The sequence below is a fragment of the Pleurodeles waltl genome, chromosome 11 (assembly GCF_031143425.1).
Source record: "Pleurodeles waltl isolate 20211129_DDA chromosome 11, aPleWal1.hap1.20221129, whole genome shotgun sequence".
In the NCBI taxonomy this organism is placed as follows: Eukaryota; Metazoa; Chordata; class Amphibia; order Caudata; family Salamandridae; genus Pleurodeles; species Pleurodeles waltl.
Genome location: NC_090450.1, coordinates 949,698,080 through 949,719,895, shown reverse-complemented (window position 1 = coordinate 949,719,895; position 21,816 = coordinate 949,698,080). Strand labels below are relative to the sequence as shown.

At 45.9% G+C, this 21,816-nt stretch overlaps 1 protein-coding gene across 4 annotated transcripts in view; it reads left to right on the top strand.

Moving 5' to 3' along the window:
- MED15 (mediator complex subunit 15) overlaps positions 1-21,816 on the top strand; it is a 411,818-nt gene that overhangs the window by 86,921 nt on the left and 303,081 nt on the right. For all 4 annotated transcript variants that reach the window (XM_069215144.1, XM_069215143.1, XM_069215146.1 and 1 more), the window contains one exon: positions 8,580-8,609. In XM_069215144.1, coding sequence (XP_069071245.1) covers positions 8,580-8,609 — 30 coding nt within the window. The remainder of the gene's footprint in view (positions 1-8,579; positions 8,610-21,816) is intronic.

Below are 21,816 nucleotides of genomic sequence, written 5' to 3'. Positions count from 1 at the left end.
GCTAGAGGCGTGACTTATCTATACTGCATAGGCAGTGTGAGGTTGGCATGGCACCCTGAGGGGAGTGCCATGTCGACTTACTTGTTTTGTTCTCACAAGCTGGCAAGCAGTGTGTCTGTGCTGAGTGAGGGGTCCCCAGGGTGGCATAAGCTATGCTGCAGCCCTTAGGGACCTTACCTCGCATCAGGGCCCTTGGTACCAGGGGTACCAGTTACAAGGGACTTACCTGGATGCCAGGGTGTGCCAATTGTGTAAAACAAAAGTACAGGTTAGGGAAAGAACACTGGTGCTGGGGCCTGGTTAGCAGGCCTCAGCACACTTTCAAATCAAAACATAGCATCAGCAAAGGCAAAAAGTCAGGGGGTAACCATGCCAAGGAGGCATTTCCTTACACCATCTTTGTAGTCAGTAGGCTACTGTGAGCAGGGAATGTGAGCACTCTTCAGGCTTGATAAAGCATTCATTAATAATTGAAAAACTAACAGCTTTGGAAGTTAATCCGATCAGTGAATCCAGTAATATTGTCATATGAGCTCTCTAGTTGTTTAGCATTATTTCTGTGTAAAGGAAGGTGACTGAATTTGGATGGGGCACTGATGAGTAGGCTCTCCTGGTAGGCGAATGAGTCTTTTCTTTCTGAATTAAGTCTGATGCATTATTAGGGAAAGAAGGATTCTACTTTCACTTGAGAGGCACGCCAGAGCCTGTCTGCTTTCTCTATTGTCACATTGGCAATCTCAAATGTTTGCATTTTAAGCTGGAGCCACAAAGTCTTCGTGTCACTCTTTAGGCTTTTTGTGGTTAAACAATCTTGTCCAGGGGTAGGAGGATAGAAATTCTGAAACACGTAGATTTTATTGCAGGAGAAAGAGTAGAGCTGCACACTTTTGAATGACAACAGATGTGCACTAAAAGTACAATATGTTCATTGTTAAAACATTTAGGCAGCTTGCTAGAATAGCTTGCTGTAGTTGGACTCTTGCTCTAGGCAAGACTGTTGGTTTAGGGATGACAGCACTTTTGTTTGTAAGCAACTGGGCCAATCCTACAAGTCACAGCTGTCGGCCCAACCCTCCTGGCTCACTACCTCACCAAAAACCCAAATAGTAAAAGGTGATATGTGACCGATTTTACGCATGGACTCGAGTGCGACATCTCAGAGGAGTCGTGGTTAAACTGAGATTACCCTTTTCTCACATGAGCAACAAGTCTCTGGTCACACACAGGCAAAAAAAGGACATGCAATAATGTCTTCAATATTTGTTATTAACAAGACTGCAACCTACAGTAAAATTCATGGGCTGCAATGATTAAGATAAACAATGCAAGAAGCAAAATTGTGAAAACAAGAGTCATGGATATAAAGACCCCCACCATCTTGCAATAGCATGATATGTGAAATAAGCTCCAATACCCTAGCATGGAGAACCTAATCACTAACCTAAAGAGAAAGTTGTGTTAAACCTGATCTGCAAGTACCATGTCCATGAGAAGAACCCCCAAACCCTTGTTACCTTGGAATGAGGTCTCTAGATCAGACACCGTGGGGACACGAAGGCTGGGTCTGCATGAAGGTGACGTGTAGCATAGATAGTGTTAATGGCATCTGGTAGGAATCTCTCTGATAACCCGGTCTCCATGAGATGTCTTTATACAGATCTTGTAGGACCCCCTGATGCAGGTATGTTCCCACACAATAGATAAGGCATGCTTGGGGCGGCAGTTAAATAAACAATTCCCTGAAAAGGTACATTATGTTACTGTCAGGCGTAAGTGGGAAAGTACATGATGTGAATTCCCTACGCCTCTCATTTGTCTTTGACGCTTATAGTGACCCATCACAGAGTGGCACTGATTACGTGAAATCAAAACTTCTTCCTAACTATAAACATAGCAGCCATGTTGGAAGAAATACTTAAATAAATGTGCTAAAACAGAGCAGGCTAAGTAGGTTATAAGTCACTAGGTGACGAAGGCACAGGCCTGAAAGGCTAAGCTAAACACCTGATTCAGTTTAAAACAAAATACGATCCACTACAGGCTCTAAAGTTCGGACTCCTTGCTGGGTTTAGTGAATGTAGTATTTAGATTACAACCATGGACTCTTTGGGTAGTGGATTATCGGCCGATCTGGATAGTGAAATAAACCAGGAGATGGTTGCAGAGGTCAGGTGAGGGTTTCCAGAAATTCAGGGATTTCACCGCCAGAGTTTTACTGTATGTTTTCCCAGTTTAGGTGATTTTTTTGTTAGAAAAATAAATTAATGTTCGATGGCATCTGTCGCTGTAGATACACATGTTGTGCATAGCCCGCCATCTGGTGTTGGGTCGGAGTGTTACAAGTTGTTTTTCTTCGAAGAAGTCTTTCGAGTCACGGGACCGAGGGACTCCTCCTCTTTGTCTCCATTGCGCATGGGCGTCGACTCCATCTTCGATTGTTTTCTTTCCGCCATCGGGTTCGGACGTGTTCCTTTCGCTCCGGGTTTCGGAACGGAAAGTTAGCTCAAAATCGGAAAATTACGTCGGTATTGTTGCGTTCGGGATCGGGTTAGATAGCATCGACATCGCATCGATACAATAACATCTCGGTTGCCCTTCGGGGTAGTTTTCGATCCCCCGTCGGGGCCTGGTCGGCCCGACCGCGTGCGACATCGACGCTGATGGAACGGACCCCGTTACGTTTCTGTCCTAAATGCCGCAACAAATACCCATATACAGACCAACATTCGGTCTGTAACCTGTGCCTGTCGCCCGAGCACAGGGAAGACACTTGTGAGGCCTGTCGTGCGTTCCGGTCCCGAAAAACGCTCCGTGACCGCCGAGCCAGAAGACTGCAAATGGCGTCCACGCCGACAGGACACCGAGATTTCGAGGAACAAGAAGTATAAGCCTTCTCGATCCATGAATCGGACTCGGACGAATTCGACGACCATGAAACAGTGAGTAAGACGTCGAAGATAGCACATAAGAAAACTAACAAGGCCCAGGGGACGCCACTGCCGTCAGGCCATGGCTCAACCCATAAACTCGGTGACCGACCATCGGCACCGAAGAAGGCTGAAATAGTGCTGAGATCGTCCGACTTGGGTCGAGACACAGGCACCCAGCCATCTCGGGACCGAGATAGTGCTGCCGGCAAAGATCGACGCCGAGATAGCGGAGCCGAAGCTGCTCGACGCAGAGACAGCGGCACCGAGGAGGATTGACGCCGAGAGGGGCCGACTCCGAAAAAGAGGAAAGTCGCCTCGGAGCCGAAAAAGAGCGTGGACATGGTTTCGGTGCCAAAACGACCCGCAACCGAGCCAACTACCGGTTCCTATTCAGAGGAACAATCACTGTCCTCTCAGATGCGAAAGCATAGATTCGAAGAGGAATTACAATCCACCGAGGTGGACCACACTCAAAAAAGGATTTTTATACAGAGTGGAACAGGGAAAATAAGCACCCTTCCCCCTATTAGGAGGAAGAGGAGACTGGAGTTCCAACAAGAACAAACACCACAAACAAAACTGGTGAAGAAGGTAACTCCGCCACCCTCTCCTCCACCTGTGGCTCCCATTTCACCAGCACAGACTCCTTCACATTCACCGGCTCACACCACCTTAAGCCAAGGTGACCAGGACCAAGATGCTTCGGACTTATACGACGCCCCAGTGTCGGACAACAGTCCTGAGGCGTATCCTACAAAGCCCTCCCCACCAGAGGACAGCACAGCATATTCACAAGTGGTGGCTAGAGCAGCAGAGTTCCACAACGTGTCTCTACACTCGGAGCCTCTCGAAGATGACTTCCTCTTCAACACCCTCTCTTCCACACATAGCACCTACCAAAGCCTGCCTATGCTCCCAGGAATGCTAAGGCACGCAAAGGACATATTCAAAGAGCCTGTCAAAAGTAGGGCAATAACACCGAGGGTGGAAAAAATATATAAAGCACCTCCCACAGACCCAGCTTTCATCACCTCACAACTACCACCAGATTCGGTTGTGGTAGGGGCGGCTCGCAAGAGAGCAAACTCCCACACATCGGGCGATGCACCACCCCCAGATAAGGAGAGCCGAAAGTTCGATGCAGCCGGTAAAAGGGTCGCAGTACAGGCTGCAAACCAGTGGCGCATCGCAAACTCTCAAGCGCTCCTAGCGCGATATGACAGAGCCCACTGGTATGAGATGCAACACCTCATTGAGCATCTACCCACAGAACTACAAAAGAGGGCGAAACAAGTGGTTGAGGAGGGCCAAAACATCTCCAATAACCAGATACGCTCCTCTATGGACGCAGCGGACACAGCAACAAGAACGGTTAACACAGCAGTAACCATCCGAAGGCACGCGTGGCTACGAACATCTGGTTTTAAACCAGAGATACAGCAGGCGGTGCTCAATATGCCATTCAATGAGCAACAATTGTTCGGACCTGAAGTGGACACGGCAATTGAGAAGCTAAAAAAGGACACTGACACTGCAATAGCCATGGGCGCGCTCTACTCCCCGCAGAGCAGAGGCACTTTCAACACCTTCCGCAAGACAACCTTTAGAGGGGGGTTTCGGGGTCAATCCACACAACCCAGTACCTCACAGTCAACACCGTCCACCTACCAGGGACAGTACCAAAGGGGAGGCTTTCGGGGCCAATACAGAGGGGGACAATTCCCTAGAAGCAGGGGAAAATTTCAAGGCCCCAAAACACCTACAAACAGTGACTCACACGTCACTCATCCCCTCCACACAACACCAGTGGGGGGAAGAATAAGTCAGTATTACCAAGAGTGGGAGAACATAACAGACACTTGGGTCTTAGCAATTATCCAACATGGTTATTGCATAGAATTTCTACAAATCCCTCCAAACATACCACCAAAGGCACAAAATATATCAAAACAACATTCGGACCTTCCAGAAATAAAAGTTCAAGCATTACTGCAAAAGAACGCAATAGAACTGGTACCAGATACACAAACAAATACAGGGGTTTACTCACTGTACTTTCTAATACCAAAGAAGGACAAAACACTGAGACCAATCCTAGACCTCAGAACACTAAACACATACATAAAATCAGAACACTTTCACATGGTCACGCTACAGGAAGTGTTACCATTGCTAAAGCAACAAGATTACATGACAACCTTAGATCTCAGACGCGTATTTCCACATACCAATACATCCGTCGCACAGGAAATACCTAAGGTTCGTATTCAAAGCAATACATTACCAATTCAAAGTATTGCCCTTCGGTTTAACAACTGCACCAAGAGTCTTCACAAAGTGCCTAGCAGTAGTGGCTGCACACATCAGAAGGCAGCAAATACACGTATTCCCGTATCTAGACGACTGGCTAATCAAGACCGACTCACTGACAAGGTGCTCACACCACACAGATCAGGTCATACAAACCCTCTACAAACTCGGTTTCACCATCAACTATGCGAAATCACACATTCTGCCGTGCAAGGTACAACAATACCTATGAGCGACAATAGATACAACAAAGGGAATAGCCACTCCAAGTCCACAAAGGGTTCAACATTTCCAAAAGATTATACAACGCATGTATCCAACACAAAGAATACAGGCGAAGATGATATTACAACTCCTAGGCATGATGTCCTCATGCATAGCCATTGTCCCACACGCAAGGTTGCACATGCGGCCCTTACAACAGTGCCTAGCATCACAATGGTCACAAGCACAGGGTCAGCTTCTAGATCTGGTGTTGATAGACCGCCTAACATACCTCTCGCTTCTATGGTGGAACAATATAAATTTAAACAAAGGGCGGCCTTTCCAAGACCCAGTGCCACAATACGTGATAACAACAGATGCTTCCATGACAGGGTGGGGAGCACACCTCAATCAACACCGCATACAAGGACAATGGGACGTACATCAAAGAAAGCTGCATATAAATCACCTCGAACTACTGGCAGTTTTCCAAGCATTAAAAGCTTTTCAACCAATCATAACTCACAAATACATTCTTGTCAAAACAGACAACATGACAACAATGTATTATCTAAACAAACAGGGGGGGACACACTCGACACAGCTGTGCCTTCTGGCACAAAAAATATGGCAATGGGCAATTCACAACCACATTCGCCTAATAGCACAGTTTATTCCAGGGATCCAGAATCAACTTGCAGACAATCTCTCTCGAGATCACCAACAGGTCCACGAGTGGGAAATTCACCCCCAAATTCTAAACACTTACTTCAAACGTTGGGGAACACCTCAAATAGACTTATTTGCAACAAAGGAGAACGCAAAATGCCAAAACTTCGCATCCAGATACCCACACAGGCAGTCTCAAGGCAATGCCCTATGGATGAACTGGTCAGGGATATTTGCGTACGCTTTTCCCCCTCTCCCTCTCCTTCCATATCTAGTAAACAAATTGAGTCAAAACAAACTCAAACTCATACTGATAGCACCAACGTGGGCAAGGCAACCATGGTACACAACACTGCTAGACCTATCAGTAGTACCCCACTTCAAGTTGCCCAACAGGCCAGATCTGTTAACACCACACAAACAACAGATCAGGCATCCAAACCCAGCATCGCTGAATCTAGCAATCTGGCTCCTGAAATCCTAGAATTCGGACACTTAAACCTCACACAAGAATGTATGGAAGTCATAAAGCAAGCCAGAAGACCATCCACTAGACACTGCTATGCAAGCAAATGGAAAAGGTTTGTTTGCTACTGCCATCATAATCAAATTCAACCATTACACGCATCTCCAAAAGATGTAGTGGGTTACTTACTACACTTACAAAAATCGAACCTGGCCTTCTCTTCCATTAAAATACACCTAGCAGCAATATCTGCATACCTGCAGATTACCCATTCAACTTCACTATTTAGGATACCAGTCATTAAAGCGTTTATGGAAGGCCTCAAAAGAATTATACCACCAAGGACACCACCCGTTCCTTCATGGAACCTCAACATCGTCTTAACAAGACTCATGGGTCCACCCTTTGAACCTATGCACTGTTGCGAAATACAATTCCGAACATGGAAAGTTGCATTTCTCATCGCCATCACATCTCTAAGAAGAGTCAGTGAAATTCAGGCGTTTACAATACAAGAACCTTTTATCCAACTACACAAAAATAAAGTAGTCCTAAGGACCAATCCTAAATTTTTGCCAAAGGTTATTTCACCGTTCCACCTAAATCAAACGGTAGAGCTACCAGTGTTCTTCCCACAGCCAGATTCCATACCTGAAAGGGCACTACATACATTAGACGTCAAAAGAGCACTAATGTACTACATCGACAGAACTAAAAACATCAGAAAAACTAAACAACTGTTTATTGCATTTCAAAAACCTCACGCAGGAAACCCAATATCGAAACAGGGTATAGCCAGATGGATAGTTATGTGCATCCAAATCTGCTACCTTAAAGCAAAAAGACAACTGCCCATTACACCAAGGGCACACTCAACCAGAAAGAAAGGCGCTACCATGGCCTTCCTAGGGAATATTCCAATGCACGAAATATGTAAGGCAGCCACATGGTCTACGCCTCACACATTTACCAAGCACTACTGTGTAGACGTGCTATCAGCACAACAAGCCACATTAGGTCAAGCCGTACTAAGAACCTTATTTCAGACTACTTCCACTCCTACAGGCTGAGCCACCGCTTTGGGGGAGATAACTGCTTACTAGTCTATGCACAACATGTGTATCTACAGCGACAGATGCCATTGAACTGAAAATGTCACTTACCCAGTGTACATCTGTTCGTGGCATCAGTCGCTGAAGATTCACATGTGCCCACCCACCTCCCCGGGAGCCTGTAGCCGTTTGGAAGTTAGCTTCAACTTTGTACATTTGTAAATATATTAAATCTTAGATAGGTACATACTTATTCACTCCATTGCATGGGCACTATTACTAACAAACAACTCCTACCTCACCCTCTGCGGGGAAAACAATCGAAGATGGAGTCGACGCCCATGCGCAATGGAGACAAAGAGGAGGAGTCCCTCGGTCCCGTGACTCGAAAGACTTCTTCGAAGAAAAACAACTTGTAACACTCCGACCCAACACCAGATGGCGGGCTATGCACAACATGTGAATCTTCAGCGACTGATGCCACGAACAGATGTACACTGGGTAAGTGACATTTTCATTACAGAACATACTTCATTATTAAACCTGGCCATTGGGGTGTGGTAAAACGTTCGCTATTGAGATGGGGAAATTGGTAAAACCTTTCAAGGCAAAGGGAGACTCGTGAGATACCCTCATTATTGAGTAGCAAATCATGTGCATTGAGACTTTCAAATACTTCTGCAATCCCCCTAAAGTCTCCCCACTTCATAAATGTGTTCCACAGAGCATTCAGGCATGGTGTGTTAAACTAAGTCCCCAGACTTGATGAAATCTAGGGCTTTCTTGAAACTATTACTTACATAAATTCCAGGAATTAAAGAGTTGGATTTGGTGTGATTGTCCTTTATTACACTTAACTAAAATAAAATGCACTTTTTGTTGCTCTACTTTGTATTTGCACCATGAATAATGACGTCACTCTCTCATGTGTATTTGTTTATATTACAGACAACAAGAAATCACAGGCTTCAGTTGGTGGTAAGTGTTGGTGTTGTAGCCAAATTTCCTATCATGAGGTTACATGGCACAATGTTTTTTTGTTCATTGTGATCGGTATACTTAAAAAAAGCAATTTTATTTTCAGTATATGCATTTGACATTTGTTTCCTTATATGCTGTAGGTCTGGTAAATGTGTAACCTTTTTCCTCTTATGAATGTATTTTGTTCACTTTTTTTTATTTAGTTTTCCTCTGGTTGTGATGGTTCACTTAGAGACTAAACCCTTTATGTTTATTATAAGAATTTTCAGGACATTTACAGTCCAGTAGTGGTACGTGGTAGAATACTTCCTGTTTGATATTTGGGTACACGGGTATGGAGACCGCAGCCTCACAGCTTTGCAACCATCTTATGACCATTTGTGTGGACACAAGTGTTAGGGCCCCAAAATCCTGCTTATCCACATAATATTCTTAATCTTTTACGCAAGTGAAGGTATGTGCTTGGTGTGTGCATTCCTACCGAACCTAGGTAACTCCCTCACTCTCAGTGGTTTCAAAGCATATGTTACTAGATTGCAACCTCCAAAGGAGTCACAACCGGTACAGAGGTGCCGGGTTTAATTATGTATTCCAATTGTACATAAGGTAATTTAAAGTTTTTAATGAAGAGAACATAATTATTCCTTGTTCAGATTGTGCTTAATCAAGTTTCAGGGCTGTAACGTAACTGTCTTAATCCAATTTCAGTGCTTTTTATCTTGTTGGTTTTGCAGCCGACACATGTTTCCGACCCTTATTCAGCACCCAGGCCTAGGACTTTTTCAAGGCTTGACTTACTGGTAGTTTGAGTTTTCAAGCTATTTGGGATCTTGTTGTAGCACTGACCCTTGGATCTGTGCTGGGCACCTTGAGGTAGATCTGGAAAAGCTATATTCTTGATTGTTTTATTGGTCTCCTTGATGTAAATCTGAAAAAGCTAATGATAACCTGTGATGGCTGAAGTTGCCAGGTGATGTTTGGCTGAGCACAGTATTGGGTACAGTGTTTTGGGGTGCCTGGCTAAGCCAGGGAGTAGGCCCCCGTTTTCTGTGATTTAGGAAGTGGTGTGGTGCCACCTGAGAGGTCCATTCACCCCACTGGGTGCATTGATGAAATAGGAGTGTTGGGTTCAGCAGTCCTAAGATAGCACTGGCTTGCCTGTCTTAATGCAGTCTAGTTAGCCGCTTTATGCCCAGTCTATTCTTCAGTTTGTGCATTGCCTATGTGCTCTTGGGTTTAAGGACTGCTCTGGTTGTACATATATAACACTCATCTTCAGGGAACAAAGGTGATGAAAGGAGACTTACTATACAATGCTGGTATCTTAGCTTTCTCCTGCTCCAGCTCAATAAAATACTAAACCACAGCTTTTGCTATTTGTTATTAAAGATCAGTGCAGGGCTGGCATGCTTATTTTTTTTTTTAATGTTTATAAAATATTTGCATAACAAGTGCCCATTACCCTTATATACTGACCAGGTTGTGCAGGCTATAACCACTGTGCATTATGTACTCATGTTTCAACAATAAAGACAACAAGCATTGCAGAGGTATGGAATTTAATAAAATATGTACTTGTCCATGGGACAGGTTGCTTAATAAATCTACTTGTCCTGTAAAATAAAATCTACTTGTTCCTTTGGTGCCATGTAGGTTATTATTATATAAGAGCTCTCTGATTATGTCAGGGCTAATACTATACTAGGGCTTGAATACTAGTGAATTCCTTGTTTTCTGACCTTGCCACAGACCTGCATACTGGGGATAGAGGAAGCAGTAAGCAATATTTCCAGGGTTGCAATGCCTTTGAGTCTGTGCAAACCTACTTCTCTTCCAGGGGATCCTCATCAAAGTCATAAACATTGAATATTCCCGCCCTTGTGCGGGGACCCCGGAGCATATATATATAAAATACATACATATTATCATGTGTAAAACAGCAATGCAGGCTATAATCATAAATAGGCTAAAATGCTTTATTTCTATGCAAGTTTTTTTTTTTTTTTTTTTTTATATTATAAAATCACAATAGATCATAAATATCTACCTAAGCCCCAAAAGCTGGACTTAGGGAAGTAAACAGCAGTAAATATCAGAGAAAAATAGAAAAAACCACATTGAAAAACAATGAAGCATTCTTAGCCAATAGGCTGCATGCAGGTTAACACAGGAGAACCATAAAAACTTTGGCACCGTGCCTTTAAGACCCTGAGCACCTCCAGTATCCCACCATGCCTCAGGGGTGAAGGGAAGGTGACAGTTGGTTCACAGTTAGGTCAGTTCTTTTTTCCGGCTTCTTCTGAGGATCCTGGAGCATTGAGCTCTCAGTTTTTCTGAGTTTTCCTCAGAAAAATTCTTTAAAAAAGCGTTTTTCACTTTTCACTCGACAAGTAATATCTTTGTCTGAGCTAGGAAGGTTTTTTCTGACAGAAAAATGCCTTCTCTTTTTGTAAAATGTCCCTCTTGTGGGAAGAAGAAAGCCCAGTCAGACCCACACTCTCTGTGTATTGTCTGCCTGCCACAGAGTCACTGTCCTGACACCTGCAAGTATTGTAAGAACATGTCAAGGAGGACTCTCAAAGACAGAGAGAAGATCAGGCTACATGGGCTTCAGGAGAGGAAAAAGTCAACATCCTCTTCACTTCCCAGACCTACAGCAGAAGGAATGGCCCGATCGACGTCGACAGGTAGGATTGTACCTGTTTGTTCTCCATCGACGTCATCGGCACCACCGTCTCACCGGCATAGATCGCCGTCGACGGCGACCAGACCGACGTCGAGGGACAAAACGTCGAAGCATGGACACAGGGGTACATCTCCGTCGACGGCAGGCCGCCGTTCGGCGTCGAGTCATCTCCGGCGCTCCCGTTCGCCGTTGAGAACGTCTCACCCCTTGGCGTCGAAGGACACGACACCAAAAACACCTCGACGGCATGAACATCCGCCGTCGACCACTCGCCACTCAACGTCGAGACACACGACGGCGAGTAGGTCCAGGTCCCGTGATAGGCGATCGGCGTCAAGACACTCGACGGCAAGACCTCCGACGTCAAGACCTTCGACGTCGAGAGCAGACCAGCCATCGCAACCTTCGACGTCGAGGATACAATCGACGTCGACACAACCTTCAGCTGTGTCACAGGCAGTAGAGCCAGCGGACAAAGCTCCCTCACCGGTGGTCTCTATAAGGAGTGCATCATCCCATTCCAGAGCATCGGGGCATGTTTCTCCCATCACAGCATCCCCGGATTCACAATACTCGAGGATGTATTTTCCTACTGCCTCATTACCGAGAACGCCATCGCCTACAGCTAGAGCAGGACGGGCTCGTTCTGCTTCTCGTCAGCCGACCACAAGACCTGCACACTCTGCTACAGCCTCTCGGAGCAGGTCCCGTTCCCGAAGGAGAACCAGGTCACGAACACCACGCAGAAGATCACCTTCTTGGTCTTCTTCAGGATCGTCTGTGGGGCGCTACTCCCCCACACTCACAGATTCTCCACCTGCTAGGATTTCCCCGGTGGATGATATCACCACTTTTAATGAGGTTCTTCTAAGGGGAGCGCAGAAGCTAAATATTGAGGTACCAGAGCGGCCACCTCATCCTCAGTTATCTTTGAGACCCTACAACACAGATCAGTCTCGAGAAAACTGCTGCCACTAGTACCGGGTTTGCTGCAACCGACTATGGACACTTTTCTGTCTTCAGCCACTCTCAAGTCTGCCCCGGCTAGGATTCAAAAGAAATACAAAGCTCCGGAACAAGATCCTTTATTCCTGCGGAAGGATCCGCCACCGGACTCTGTGATCTTAGCCGCAGCCAGAAAAACACACTCTGTGGCATCATCTTCCACAGTCCCCCCGGATAAGGAGAGCAGACACCTAGACTCTCTGGGGAGAAAGATGTGCGGTACGGCGGCATCTGCTATGAAGGTCTCCAGCGCCTCAGCACTTCTGGGCAGATATGACCGCTCTCTGTGGGACTCACTCCACAGATTTACAGAAAAGTTGCCCAGGGAAGATAGACAGGACTTCCAGGAAATCTTGCAGGAAGGGGGCCTAGTATCTAACCAGGTCATCAGCGCGGCGGCGGACGGGGCGGATTTGGCTGCGCATGGGTATGCGCACGGAATCTGCGCTAGGAGGTCTTCCTGGCTACGGCTCACGGGTCTGAAACAGGAAGCACAGCAGCGCATTTTGAACCTCCCATTCAGCGGGAGTTCGTTGTTCGGTACCCACGCAGATGAAGAGATGGCCCGAATGAAAACGGAAGTCGACACGATGAGGGCAGTGGGCCTGGAACGTAAAAAAGACTTCAGGCGGAGGTACAGGCCGTATGACAGACGACCATTCCAGCAGAGGGTTCAAACCCCTCACTGGTCTCAAAGGCCACAACAACGACAGGGACGTCCCCTGTTTCAGGCACGTAGACCCACAAGAGACAGAGGGTCAAGTAGACCTCAACAGTCTACAGCAAAGACACCATCAAAGCAATGAGGCATTGCTTCCCTCAGCACTGTGCACCACTCCGGTGGGGGGAAGTGTTACGCATCATCTTCGCGAGTGGCACTCAATCACAAAAGACAAATGGGTGCTCAATATTGTCGAACATGGCTATTCTCTCCTTTTCAAAAAACCTCCTCCACACTTGCCGCCAGCAAGGTGTTTTCCTTCTCATCTCAGCCTGCTACGCAAGGAAGTTCTCGCACTCCTACAAAAGAAAGCTGTAGAAAAGGTTCCTCCGGCACAAAAAGGAAAAGGGGTGTACTCCCGTTACTTTCTGGTGGCGAAAAAAGGTCAACAGGGCCTCTTCAGACCAATTCTGGACTTACGGCTCCTGAACAAGTACATAAGAAAACAAAAGTTCAGGATGCTAGCCCTTCACCAGATTGTCCCGCAACTGCATCAGGGAGACTGGATGTGCTCCATCGACCTACAGGATGCATATTTTCACATCCCAATAGCAACCAAACATCGGAAATTTTTACGTTTCCAGATAGCGTCACAGCACTACCAATTCAGAGTCCTTCCATTCGGCCTGAAGTCTGCACCCCGAGTCTTTTCAAAATGTGTAGCAGTGGTAGCGGCACACCTTCGAAGACAAAAAATATTCGTCTACCCCTACCTGGACGACTGGCTAGTGAAGGCCTCATCTCCGGATCAGGCGAGAAAACATCGAGATATCGTTCTAAGAACTTTCGAGTCTCTAGGTCTTCAAATCAACCACGACAAGTCAACCTTGATTCCAACACAAAACCTCCACTACCTGGGAGAGATACTAAACACAGAGCTCCAAAGAGTGTATCCTTCGGAGGAACGACTTTTATCAATCCACAGGAAGTGTCAACATCTATTAACAGCCGATGCACCTACAGCTCGTCAGGTGACATCGCTTCTGGGCTCCATGGCTTCATGCATCTTCATTGTCCCGAATGCCAGGCTACGCATGAGGCCCCTTCAGGAGGCATTAGAGAACAATTGGAGCCAAAAGACTGGTCACTGGGAGGACAGAGTTCGACTACCAGCAGTGGCTTTTCAATCACTACAATGGTGGATGCACAGACCTCACCTGTCGATAGGTTCTCCGTTTCACCAGACAATTCCAGTCGACACTCTAGTAACGGATGCGTCTCTTCAGGGTTGGGGTGCTCATCTGGGTTCCTTCCAAGCTCAGGGTCTTTGGTCCGACAAGGAAAAGAACTATCACATAAATCTACTGGAACTCAGAGCAGTCCATCTGGCTCTCAAATCTTTCTCTCCATTGGTTCAGGGGAAATCTATCCTAGTTCAGACAGACAATACAACCACAATGTATTACCTGAACAAACAGGGGGGAACAAGATCACTACCTCTGTCTCGAGAATCCCAAACGATATGGCATTGGCTCCTGGCCAGGGGAATGTCTATCACAGCGGTACACCTGCCAGGTCAGCAAAACGTAGAGGCAGATTTCCTGAGCAAACATCTGGAAGACGCGCACGACTGGGTGCTACACGACGAAGTCGTCGAGGACATCTTCGGTCAATGGGGTCGACCTCAGTTGGATCTCTTTGCAGACGAAACAAACAAAAAATGCCCAGACTTCGCGTCCAGGTTCTGCCGTCCGGGATCTCAAGGGAATGCCCTGTTGATCAACTGGTCAGGGACATTTCTCTACGCCTTTCCACCGATTCCCCTCATACCGACAGTAATCAACAAATTTTACAACTCCAGAACCAGAATGATTCTGATAGCGCCACAATGGCCCCGCCAATTCTGGTACACGGACCTACTCAACTTATCGGAAAGACCTCACAGGAGGTTGCCGTGCAGACCGGATCTCCTGAGCAGAATGGAAGGCAGAATCCTACATCCCAACCTTCCCTCTCTGAGCTTGACAGCATGGCTCCTGAATTCCTACAGTATGGGCACCTAGGGCTCTCACAGGAGTGCATGAGCATCTTGAAAGAGTCAAAACGACCTTCCACGCGGCGTTCTTACGCTTTTAAGTGGAAGAGATTTTACATCTGGTGCTCTCAACAAGGTATAAATCCCATACGAGCTCAGGAGGACGTCATACTATCCTATTTACTTCATCTGGCGAAGTCTGGTCTGCAGGTATCTTCTATTAAGGTTCATTTATCTGCAATTACAGCGTATCGTAAGTCGCCTTCTCAGGAATCCTTCTTTACGATACCTGTAGTCAAGGATTTTTTAGAAGGCTTGAAAAAGGTTTTTCCTCCCATTCGGAGACCTTCTCCTCCATGGGAACTGAATGTAGTCCTGTCAAAACTTATGGGCCCTCCCTTTGAACCTATCCACAAGGCCTCTTTACAGCACCTTACGTGGAAGACGGCTTTTTTGGTGGCCATTACTTCAGCGAGGAGGGTCAGCGAAATTCAGGCTCTGTCTTGCAGAGAACCGTACACGGTTTTTCACGATAATAGAGTGGTTCTGTGAACTCACCCATCTTTCCTTCCGAAGGTGGTGTCAGAATTCCATATCAATCAGACTATATCTTTACCGACTTTCTTTCCCAATCCGGAGACTCCGGCTGAGAAAGCATTGCATTCTTTAGACTTAAAAAGAGTGCTGAAATTCTATTTGGACAAAACAAAACCGATTAGACATTCTAACCATTTGTTTCTGAATTATGGTCATTTAAGAACAGGAGAGGCAGCGTCTAAACGAACTATATCAAGATGGATTGTGTCTTGTATTGTTAACACTTACCAACTGGCTAATAAGCAATTACTGGCTAGGCCAAAAGCGCATTCCACAAGGGGAAAAGCGGCTACTGCTGCCCTCCTTAACAATGTACCAATTTCCGAGATTTGTAAGGCTGCTACATGGAAGTCTGTGCATACCTTTACTAAGCATTACTGTTTAGACTCGGATGCAAGAGCGGATGCCCAGGTGGGGCAGGCCTCTCTTAGAAATCTATTTGCATGAATATGTATTCTTTCCTGCACTTCTTTCGGACAGTCCGCAGAGTTTAGGGATGGGCTTGCTAATCTATTCAATGTTTATGACTATTGATGAGGATCCCCTGGAAGAGAAGGATTAGTTACCTGTAAATCCTAGTTCTCTTCCAGGGGTATCCTCATCAAAGTCATAAACAACCCACCCTCCTCCCCGGACTTAAGTCTCCTAGAAGTGTAGGACAGATTATCTTTCTGATCAGTTACACAGATTGTCACCGTAAAAAAGTACTGACCTAACTGTGAACCAACTGTCACCTTCCCTTCACCCCTGAGGCATGGTGGGATACTGGAGGTGCTCAGGGTCTTAAAGGCACGGTGCCAAAGTTTTTATGGTTCTCCTGTGTTAACCTGCATGCAGCCTATTGGCTAAGAATGCTTCATTGTTTTTCAATGTGTTTTTTTCTATTTTTCTCTGATATTTACTGCTGTTTACTTCCCTAAGTCCAGCTTTTGGGGCTTAGGTAGATATTTATGATCTATTGTGATTTTATAATATATAAAAAAAAAAAAAAAAAACTTGCATAGAAATAAAGCATTTTAGCCTATTTATGATTATAGCCTGCATTGCTGTTTTACACATGATAATATGTATGTATTTTATATATATATGCTCCGGGGTCCCCGCACAAGGGCGGGAATATTCAATGTTTATGACTTTGATGAGGATACCCCTGGAAGAGAACTAGGATTTACAGGTAAGAAACTAATCCTTATTTGCATTTTTTAAGGATTTTCCACCAGCTCTTCTATAATCTTTTCCCATACTGAGCGAGGCTGGAAATGTATTCCTGATAAGGGCAGAAGTAGACGTTTTTCCAGGGTTGGAAAAAAGTGTTTGGAAGGAAAGTGAACATGTAAACGCTCAATAGGTTTTTGTTTGAGCAAATCTACACATGCATATTTGCTCGTACTAAAATACAGTTCACAAATACTTTCTAGGAGTACGATTTTTTTTTTTTTTGTCTACTTCTGTAAAGTCCTGTGAATTCATGAGTCCTAATTCTGCATTAATTCAAAGACATGTACTATGGTTGCAGTTTTGTGGCTTTAAGTGTTAGGGCCCTAATTAGGTCTGGCGTTAACCAAGACCTTTTGTTCTTATGGAGAATTCTATTACTCTCTCTATCCACCTATGGGCTGTCTTTACTGTGAGTTATATATTCTGCTCTTTCACAAGGAGCATATTGGCACACAAAGTGGTTTTGTTCAGTGCCAGGAACTACTGTGGCAATGTGTGTGTTTTTATTTTTGTATTTTTAAACAAAACAATATTTTTGCATTTTGCCAATGTTTGTTACGATGGTGAGAGGCTGGCAGTTCCCACAACAATAAAGGTTTATAAAAGCCATGTCAATGCAAGACGCCCATTGACAAAAGCAAAAGACTGACCACTAATTTCGGATTAGTTTGCTTTGCCAATGCAATTTTATTTTCCTGTTTCCCATAAAGTTGTTGAAACGGGTTACACTGATTTTTCTATTATGAATATTTTTTGGAAATACTAGTATGCATCAACACATTTTAATAAAGGATGCTTCAAAGAAATGGTACCTATAATTTCTCAGTAATTTAGCAAAACATATTTTCCTAGTTGCATTGTTTTTCTGAACATTTCATTTTAAAAGCAAAGAATCATCAGTCCTGCTTACAAGCTTCCGCAAATATTTGCATCCGAGGGAGAGCTTTCTGGGAGCATTATACGCAGCCTCATTTTGTTAAACTTTTGAAACCTGTTAGCTTTTTTTAAATTATTTATAGTGTCAGGGGTGCAGCCCGAGCTTGCAAAATTTATTTTCAATGCTCGCCTTAATAATAAAGGCTTTGTGTTAATGAAACATGAATACAAGTACAAACATCATTAACATAGAAGAACACGTTACTTACCATCGGTAACGAGGTATCTGGTAGAGACTCTATCTTGCTGCAGATTCCTTACCTTAGAATTCCCTGGCGTCCGCTTCGAATCCGGAGTTTTTTCTGAGCAGTACCCTGTGCGCGCGCTGTCGGGTGTCGTCGTTCAGATCCGCGTGCGTCGACCAGCTCCGCGTGCGTCGTTGGAGCAGCCTATGACGTCACGGTTGTCTATATAGACGCCGTCTCGGCGCGCGTACATCACCGCTTCACCCCAACTTCCCACGCCAGAAGTAAAACACTTTCATGCCTATAAGAAAGGCAAAAGTTGCCAAAATAAAAAATATACATATGTACACATAAAAATATATATATATATATATATATATATATATATATATATATATATATATATATACACACACACACACACACACACACACACATATCCACATGAGAAAAAAATTCCCCAGAGCGGGGAGGCTTGGGTGGGTGTAAGGAATCTGCAGCTAGATAGTCTCTACCAGATACCTCGTTACCGAAGGTAAGTAACTTGTTCATCTGATAGACTTCTAGCTGCAGCTTCCTTACCTTAGAATAGATACCCAGGCTATAAACCATGGCGGTGGGTCTGAAGGAGATTTTTGTAATTAATTTTTTTATACTAGGAAGTCCTGCAATTCAGAACGGGCAAAATGCCCCTCTCTTCTCACCTGGCTATCCAGGCAGTAGTGTTTCGCAAACGTGTGTAAAGAAGCCCACGTTGCAGCCTGACAGATGTCCACCACCGGTACGGCACGTGCCAACGCAGTGGTAGCAGCTTTCCCCCTAGTGGAATGAGCTCTCAAGCCCTCGGGAGGCTGCTTCTTCGACAAAGCGTAGTGCATTCTTATACAGAGAACAACCCAGCGCGAAATGGATCGTTTCTGTACTGTCCGACCCCTCTTTGCACCAACGTAGCCCACAAAGAGTTGGTCGTCCGCCCGGAACTCTTTACTGCGGTCAAGGTAGAATGATAACGCTCTTTTTGGGTCCACTCGATGGAGACGCTCCTCTTCCTTAGAGGGATGCGGTGGTGCAAAGAAGGTGGGCAGGGTGATATATTGACCCAGATGGAAAGGGGTCACCACCTTGGGGAGGAAAGAGGCACTAGTTCTTAACACCACCTTGTCAGGATATATCATGAGATAAGGTGGCTTAGAAGATAAAGCCTGCAGCTCACTCACTCTCCTTGCAGATGTAATTGCCACCAAAAAAGCTGTTTTAATAGTGAGAAGCCGGAGAGGACAGTTATTCAAGGGCTCGAAAGGAGCCCACATAAGGATGGTATGAACCAAATTAAGATCCCACTGGGGCATAACGAAAGGTACAGGCGGGAACAGATGTACAAGCCCTTTCAAAAACCTCTGTACTATAGGTGATTTAAACAGAGATTGTTGATCAGGCAACTGAAGAAAAGCTGATAAGGCTGCAAGATAGCCCTTGAGAGTCCCCAAGGAGGAACCCTGCTGGGCGAGAGACAAAATAAACAAAAAGATGTTAGACAGAGACGAAGAAAGAGGATCAATAGACCTCTCTGAACAATATGAAACAAAACATTTCCAAAGGCAGGCGTAGATCGACTTAGTAGAGGGACGCCTGGCTGCCAGAATGACAGCACAGACCTCGGGACGGAGGTCATAAACAATCAACTGTCGCTGCTCAATTTCCACACATGAAGGCGCAGAGTTGACAGGTTCGGGTGGAGAACCTTCCCCTGCTGCTGCGACAGAAGATCCTCCCGAAGAGGCAGCCTGATTGGAGGACCGATGCTCATTTTGAGAAGCTCTGGATACCAAACTGTCCGTGCCCAATCCGGAGCCACAAGGATTACTTGGGCCCGGTCGTTCTTGATTTTCTTGAGAACTCTGGGCAGAAGTGGTATAGGCGGAAAAGCGTACAGGAGGCCTGAACTCCACTCGCGACGAAAAGCGTCGCCTAGCGATAGCCCCCTTGGAAACTCCAACACGCAAAACTGCTGACATTGCGCGTTCTCTGTGGAGGCAGATCTAACCAAGGCTCTCTCCACTGCTGAAAGAGTCCTTGCGCCACCTCCGGATGGAGACACCATTCGTGATCCTCAAAGCATTTTTGGCTGAGCTTGTCTGCTCTGGTGTTCAGAGAACCTGCTAGGTGTTGAACCACCCGGGTCATGCCCTGCTGTTCCAACCATGTCCAGAGACGTAAAGCCTCTTGACAAAGGGTCCACGACCCCACACCGCCCTGCTTGTTGCTGTACCACATTGCGGTAGTGTTGTCCGTGAACACCTGCACCACCTTCCCTTTCACAACAGGAAGAAATGCTTTTAATGCTAGCCAGATAGCCCGAAGCTCCAACAAGTTGATGTGAAGCCTGGATTCCGCCGGAGACCTGTGACGTCTGATCTCCACCTCCCCCAGATGGCCGCTCCATCCCAGAAGTGAGGCATCTGTCACTACCGTTAGATCTGGTTGGGGAAGGGAGAGGGGTCTGCCCTTGACCCAGTCGCAGTTCACTAACCACCACTGCAGATCTTCCGCAGTCCTCTCTGAGATCTGAGCCACGTCGGTAAGATTTCCCTGATGCTGTGCCCATTGGAACTTCAGGTCCCACTGCAGAGCCCTCATGCGCCATCTGGCATGCTTGACCAACAAGATGCAGGAAGCCTTGAGTCCCAGCAGCCTCAGAGTCTGTCTCACTGAGATCCAGGATAGAGGCCGAAACATCGGAATCATAACCTGAATATCCTGAACCCGCTGATCTGGAGGATAAGCCCGATACTGCACTGTGTCCAGAACAGCTCAGATGAAAGAGAGCTTCTGAGAGGGAGTCAGGTGTGACTTCAGCACATTTATAGTGAACCCCAGCGAATGCAAGAGGTCTGCCGTCGTCTGGAGGTGGGTGATGAGAGCCTAGGGCGTAAGAGCCTTCAACAGCCAATCGTCGTAGGGGAAGACTGAAATCCCTGACCTGCGCAAATGAGCTGCCACCACCGCCATCACCTTTGTGAACACCCGAGGGGCACTGGTGAGACCGAAAGGAAGCACGGTAAACTGAAAGTGCTCGTGGCCCACCTTGAACCGCAGGTAACGCCTGTGACTTGGCAGGATAGGAATATGGAAATACAGGGAGTGCAGAATTATTAGGCAAATGAGTATTTTGACCACATCATCCTCTTTATGCATGTTGTCTTACTCCAAGCTGTATAGGCTCGAAAGCCTACTACCAATTAAGCATATTAGGTGATGTGCATCTCTGTAATGAGAAGGGGTGTGGTCTAATGACATCAACACCCTATATCAGGTGTGCATAATTATTAGGCAACTTCCTTTCCTTTGGCAAAATGGGTCAAAAGAAGGACTTGACAGGCTCAGAAAAGTCAAACATAGTGAGATATCTTGCAGAGGGATGCAGCACTCTTAAAATTGCAAAGCTTCTGAAGCGTGATCATCGAACAATCAAGCGTTTCATTCAAAATAGTCAACAGGGTCGCAAGAAGCGTGTGGAAAAACCAAGGCGCAAAATAACTGCCCATGAACTGAGAAAAGTCAAGCGTGCAGCTGCCACGATGCCACTTGCCACCAGTTTGGCCATATTTCAGAGCTGCAACATCACTGGAGTGCCCAAAAGCACAAGGTGTGCAATACTCAGAGACATGGCCAAGGTAAGAAAGGCTGAAAGACGACCACCACTGAACAAGACACACAAGCTGAAACGTCAAGACTGGGCCAAGAAATATCTCAAGACTGATTTTTCTAAGGTTTTATGGACTGATGAAATGAGAGTGAGTCTTGATGGGCCCGTGGCTGGATTGGTAAAGGGCAGAGAGCTCCAGTCCGACTCAGACGCCAGCAAGGTGGAGGTGGAGTAC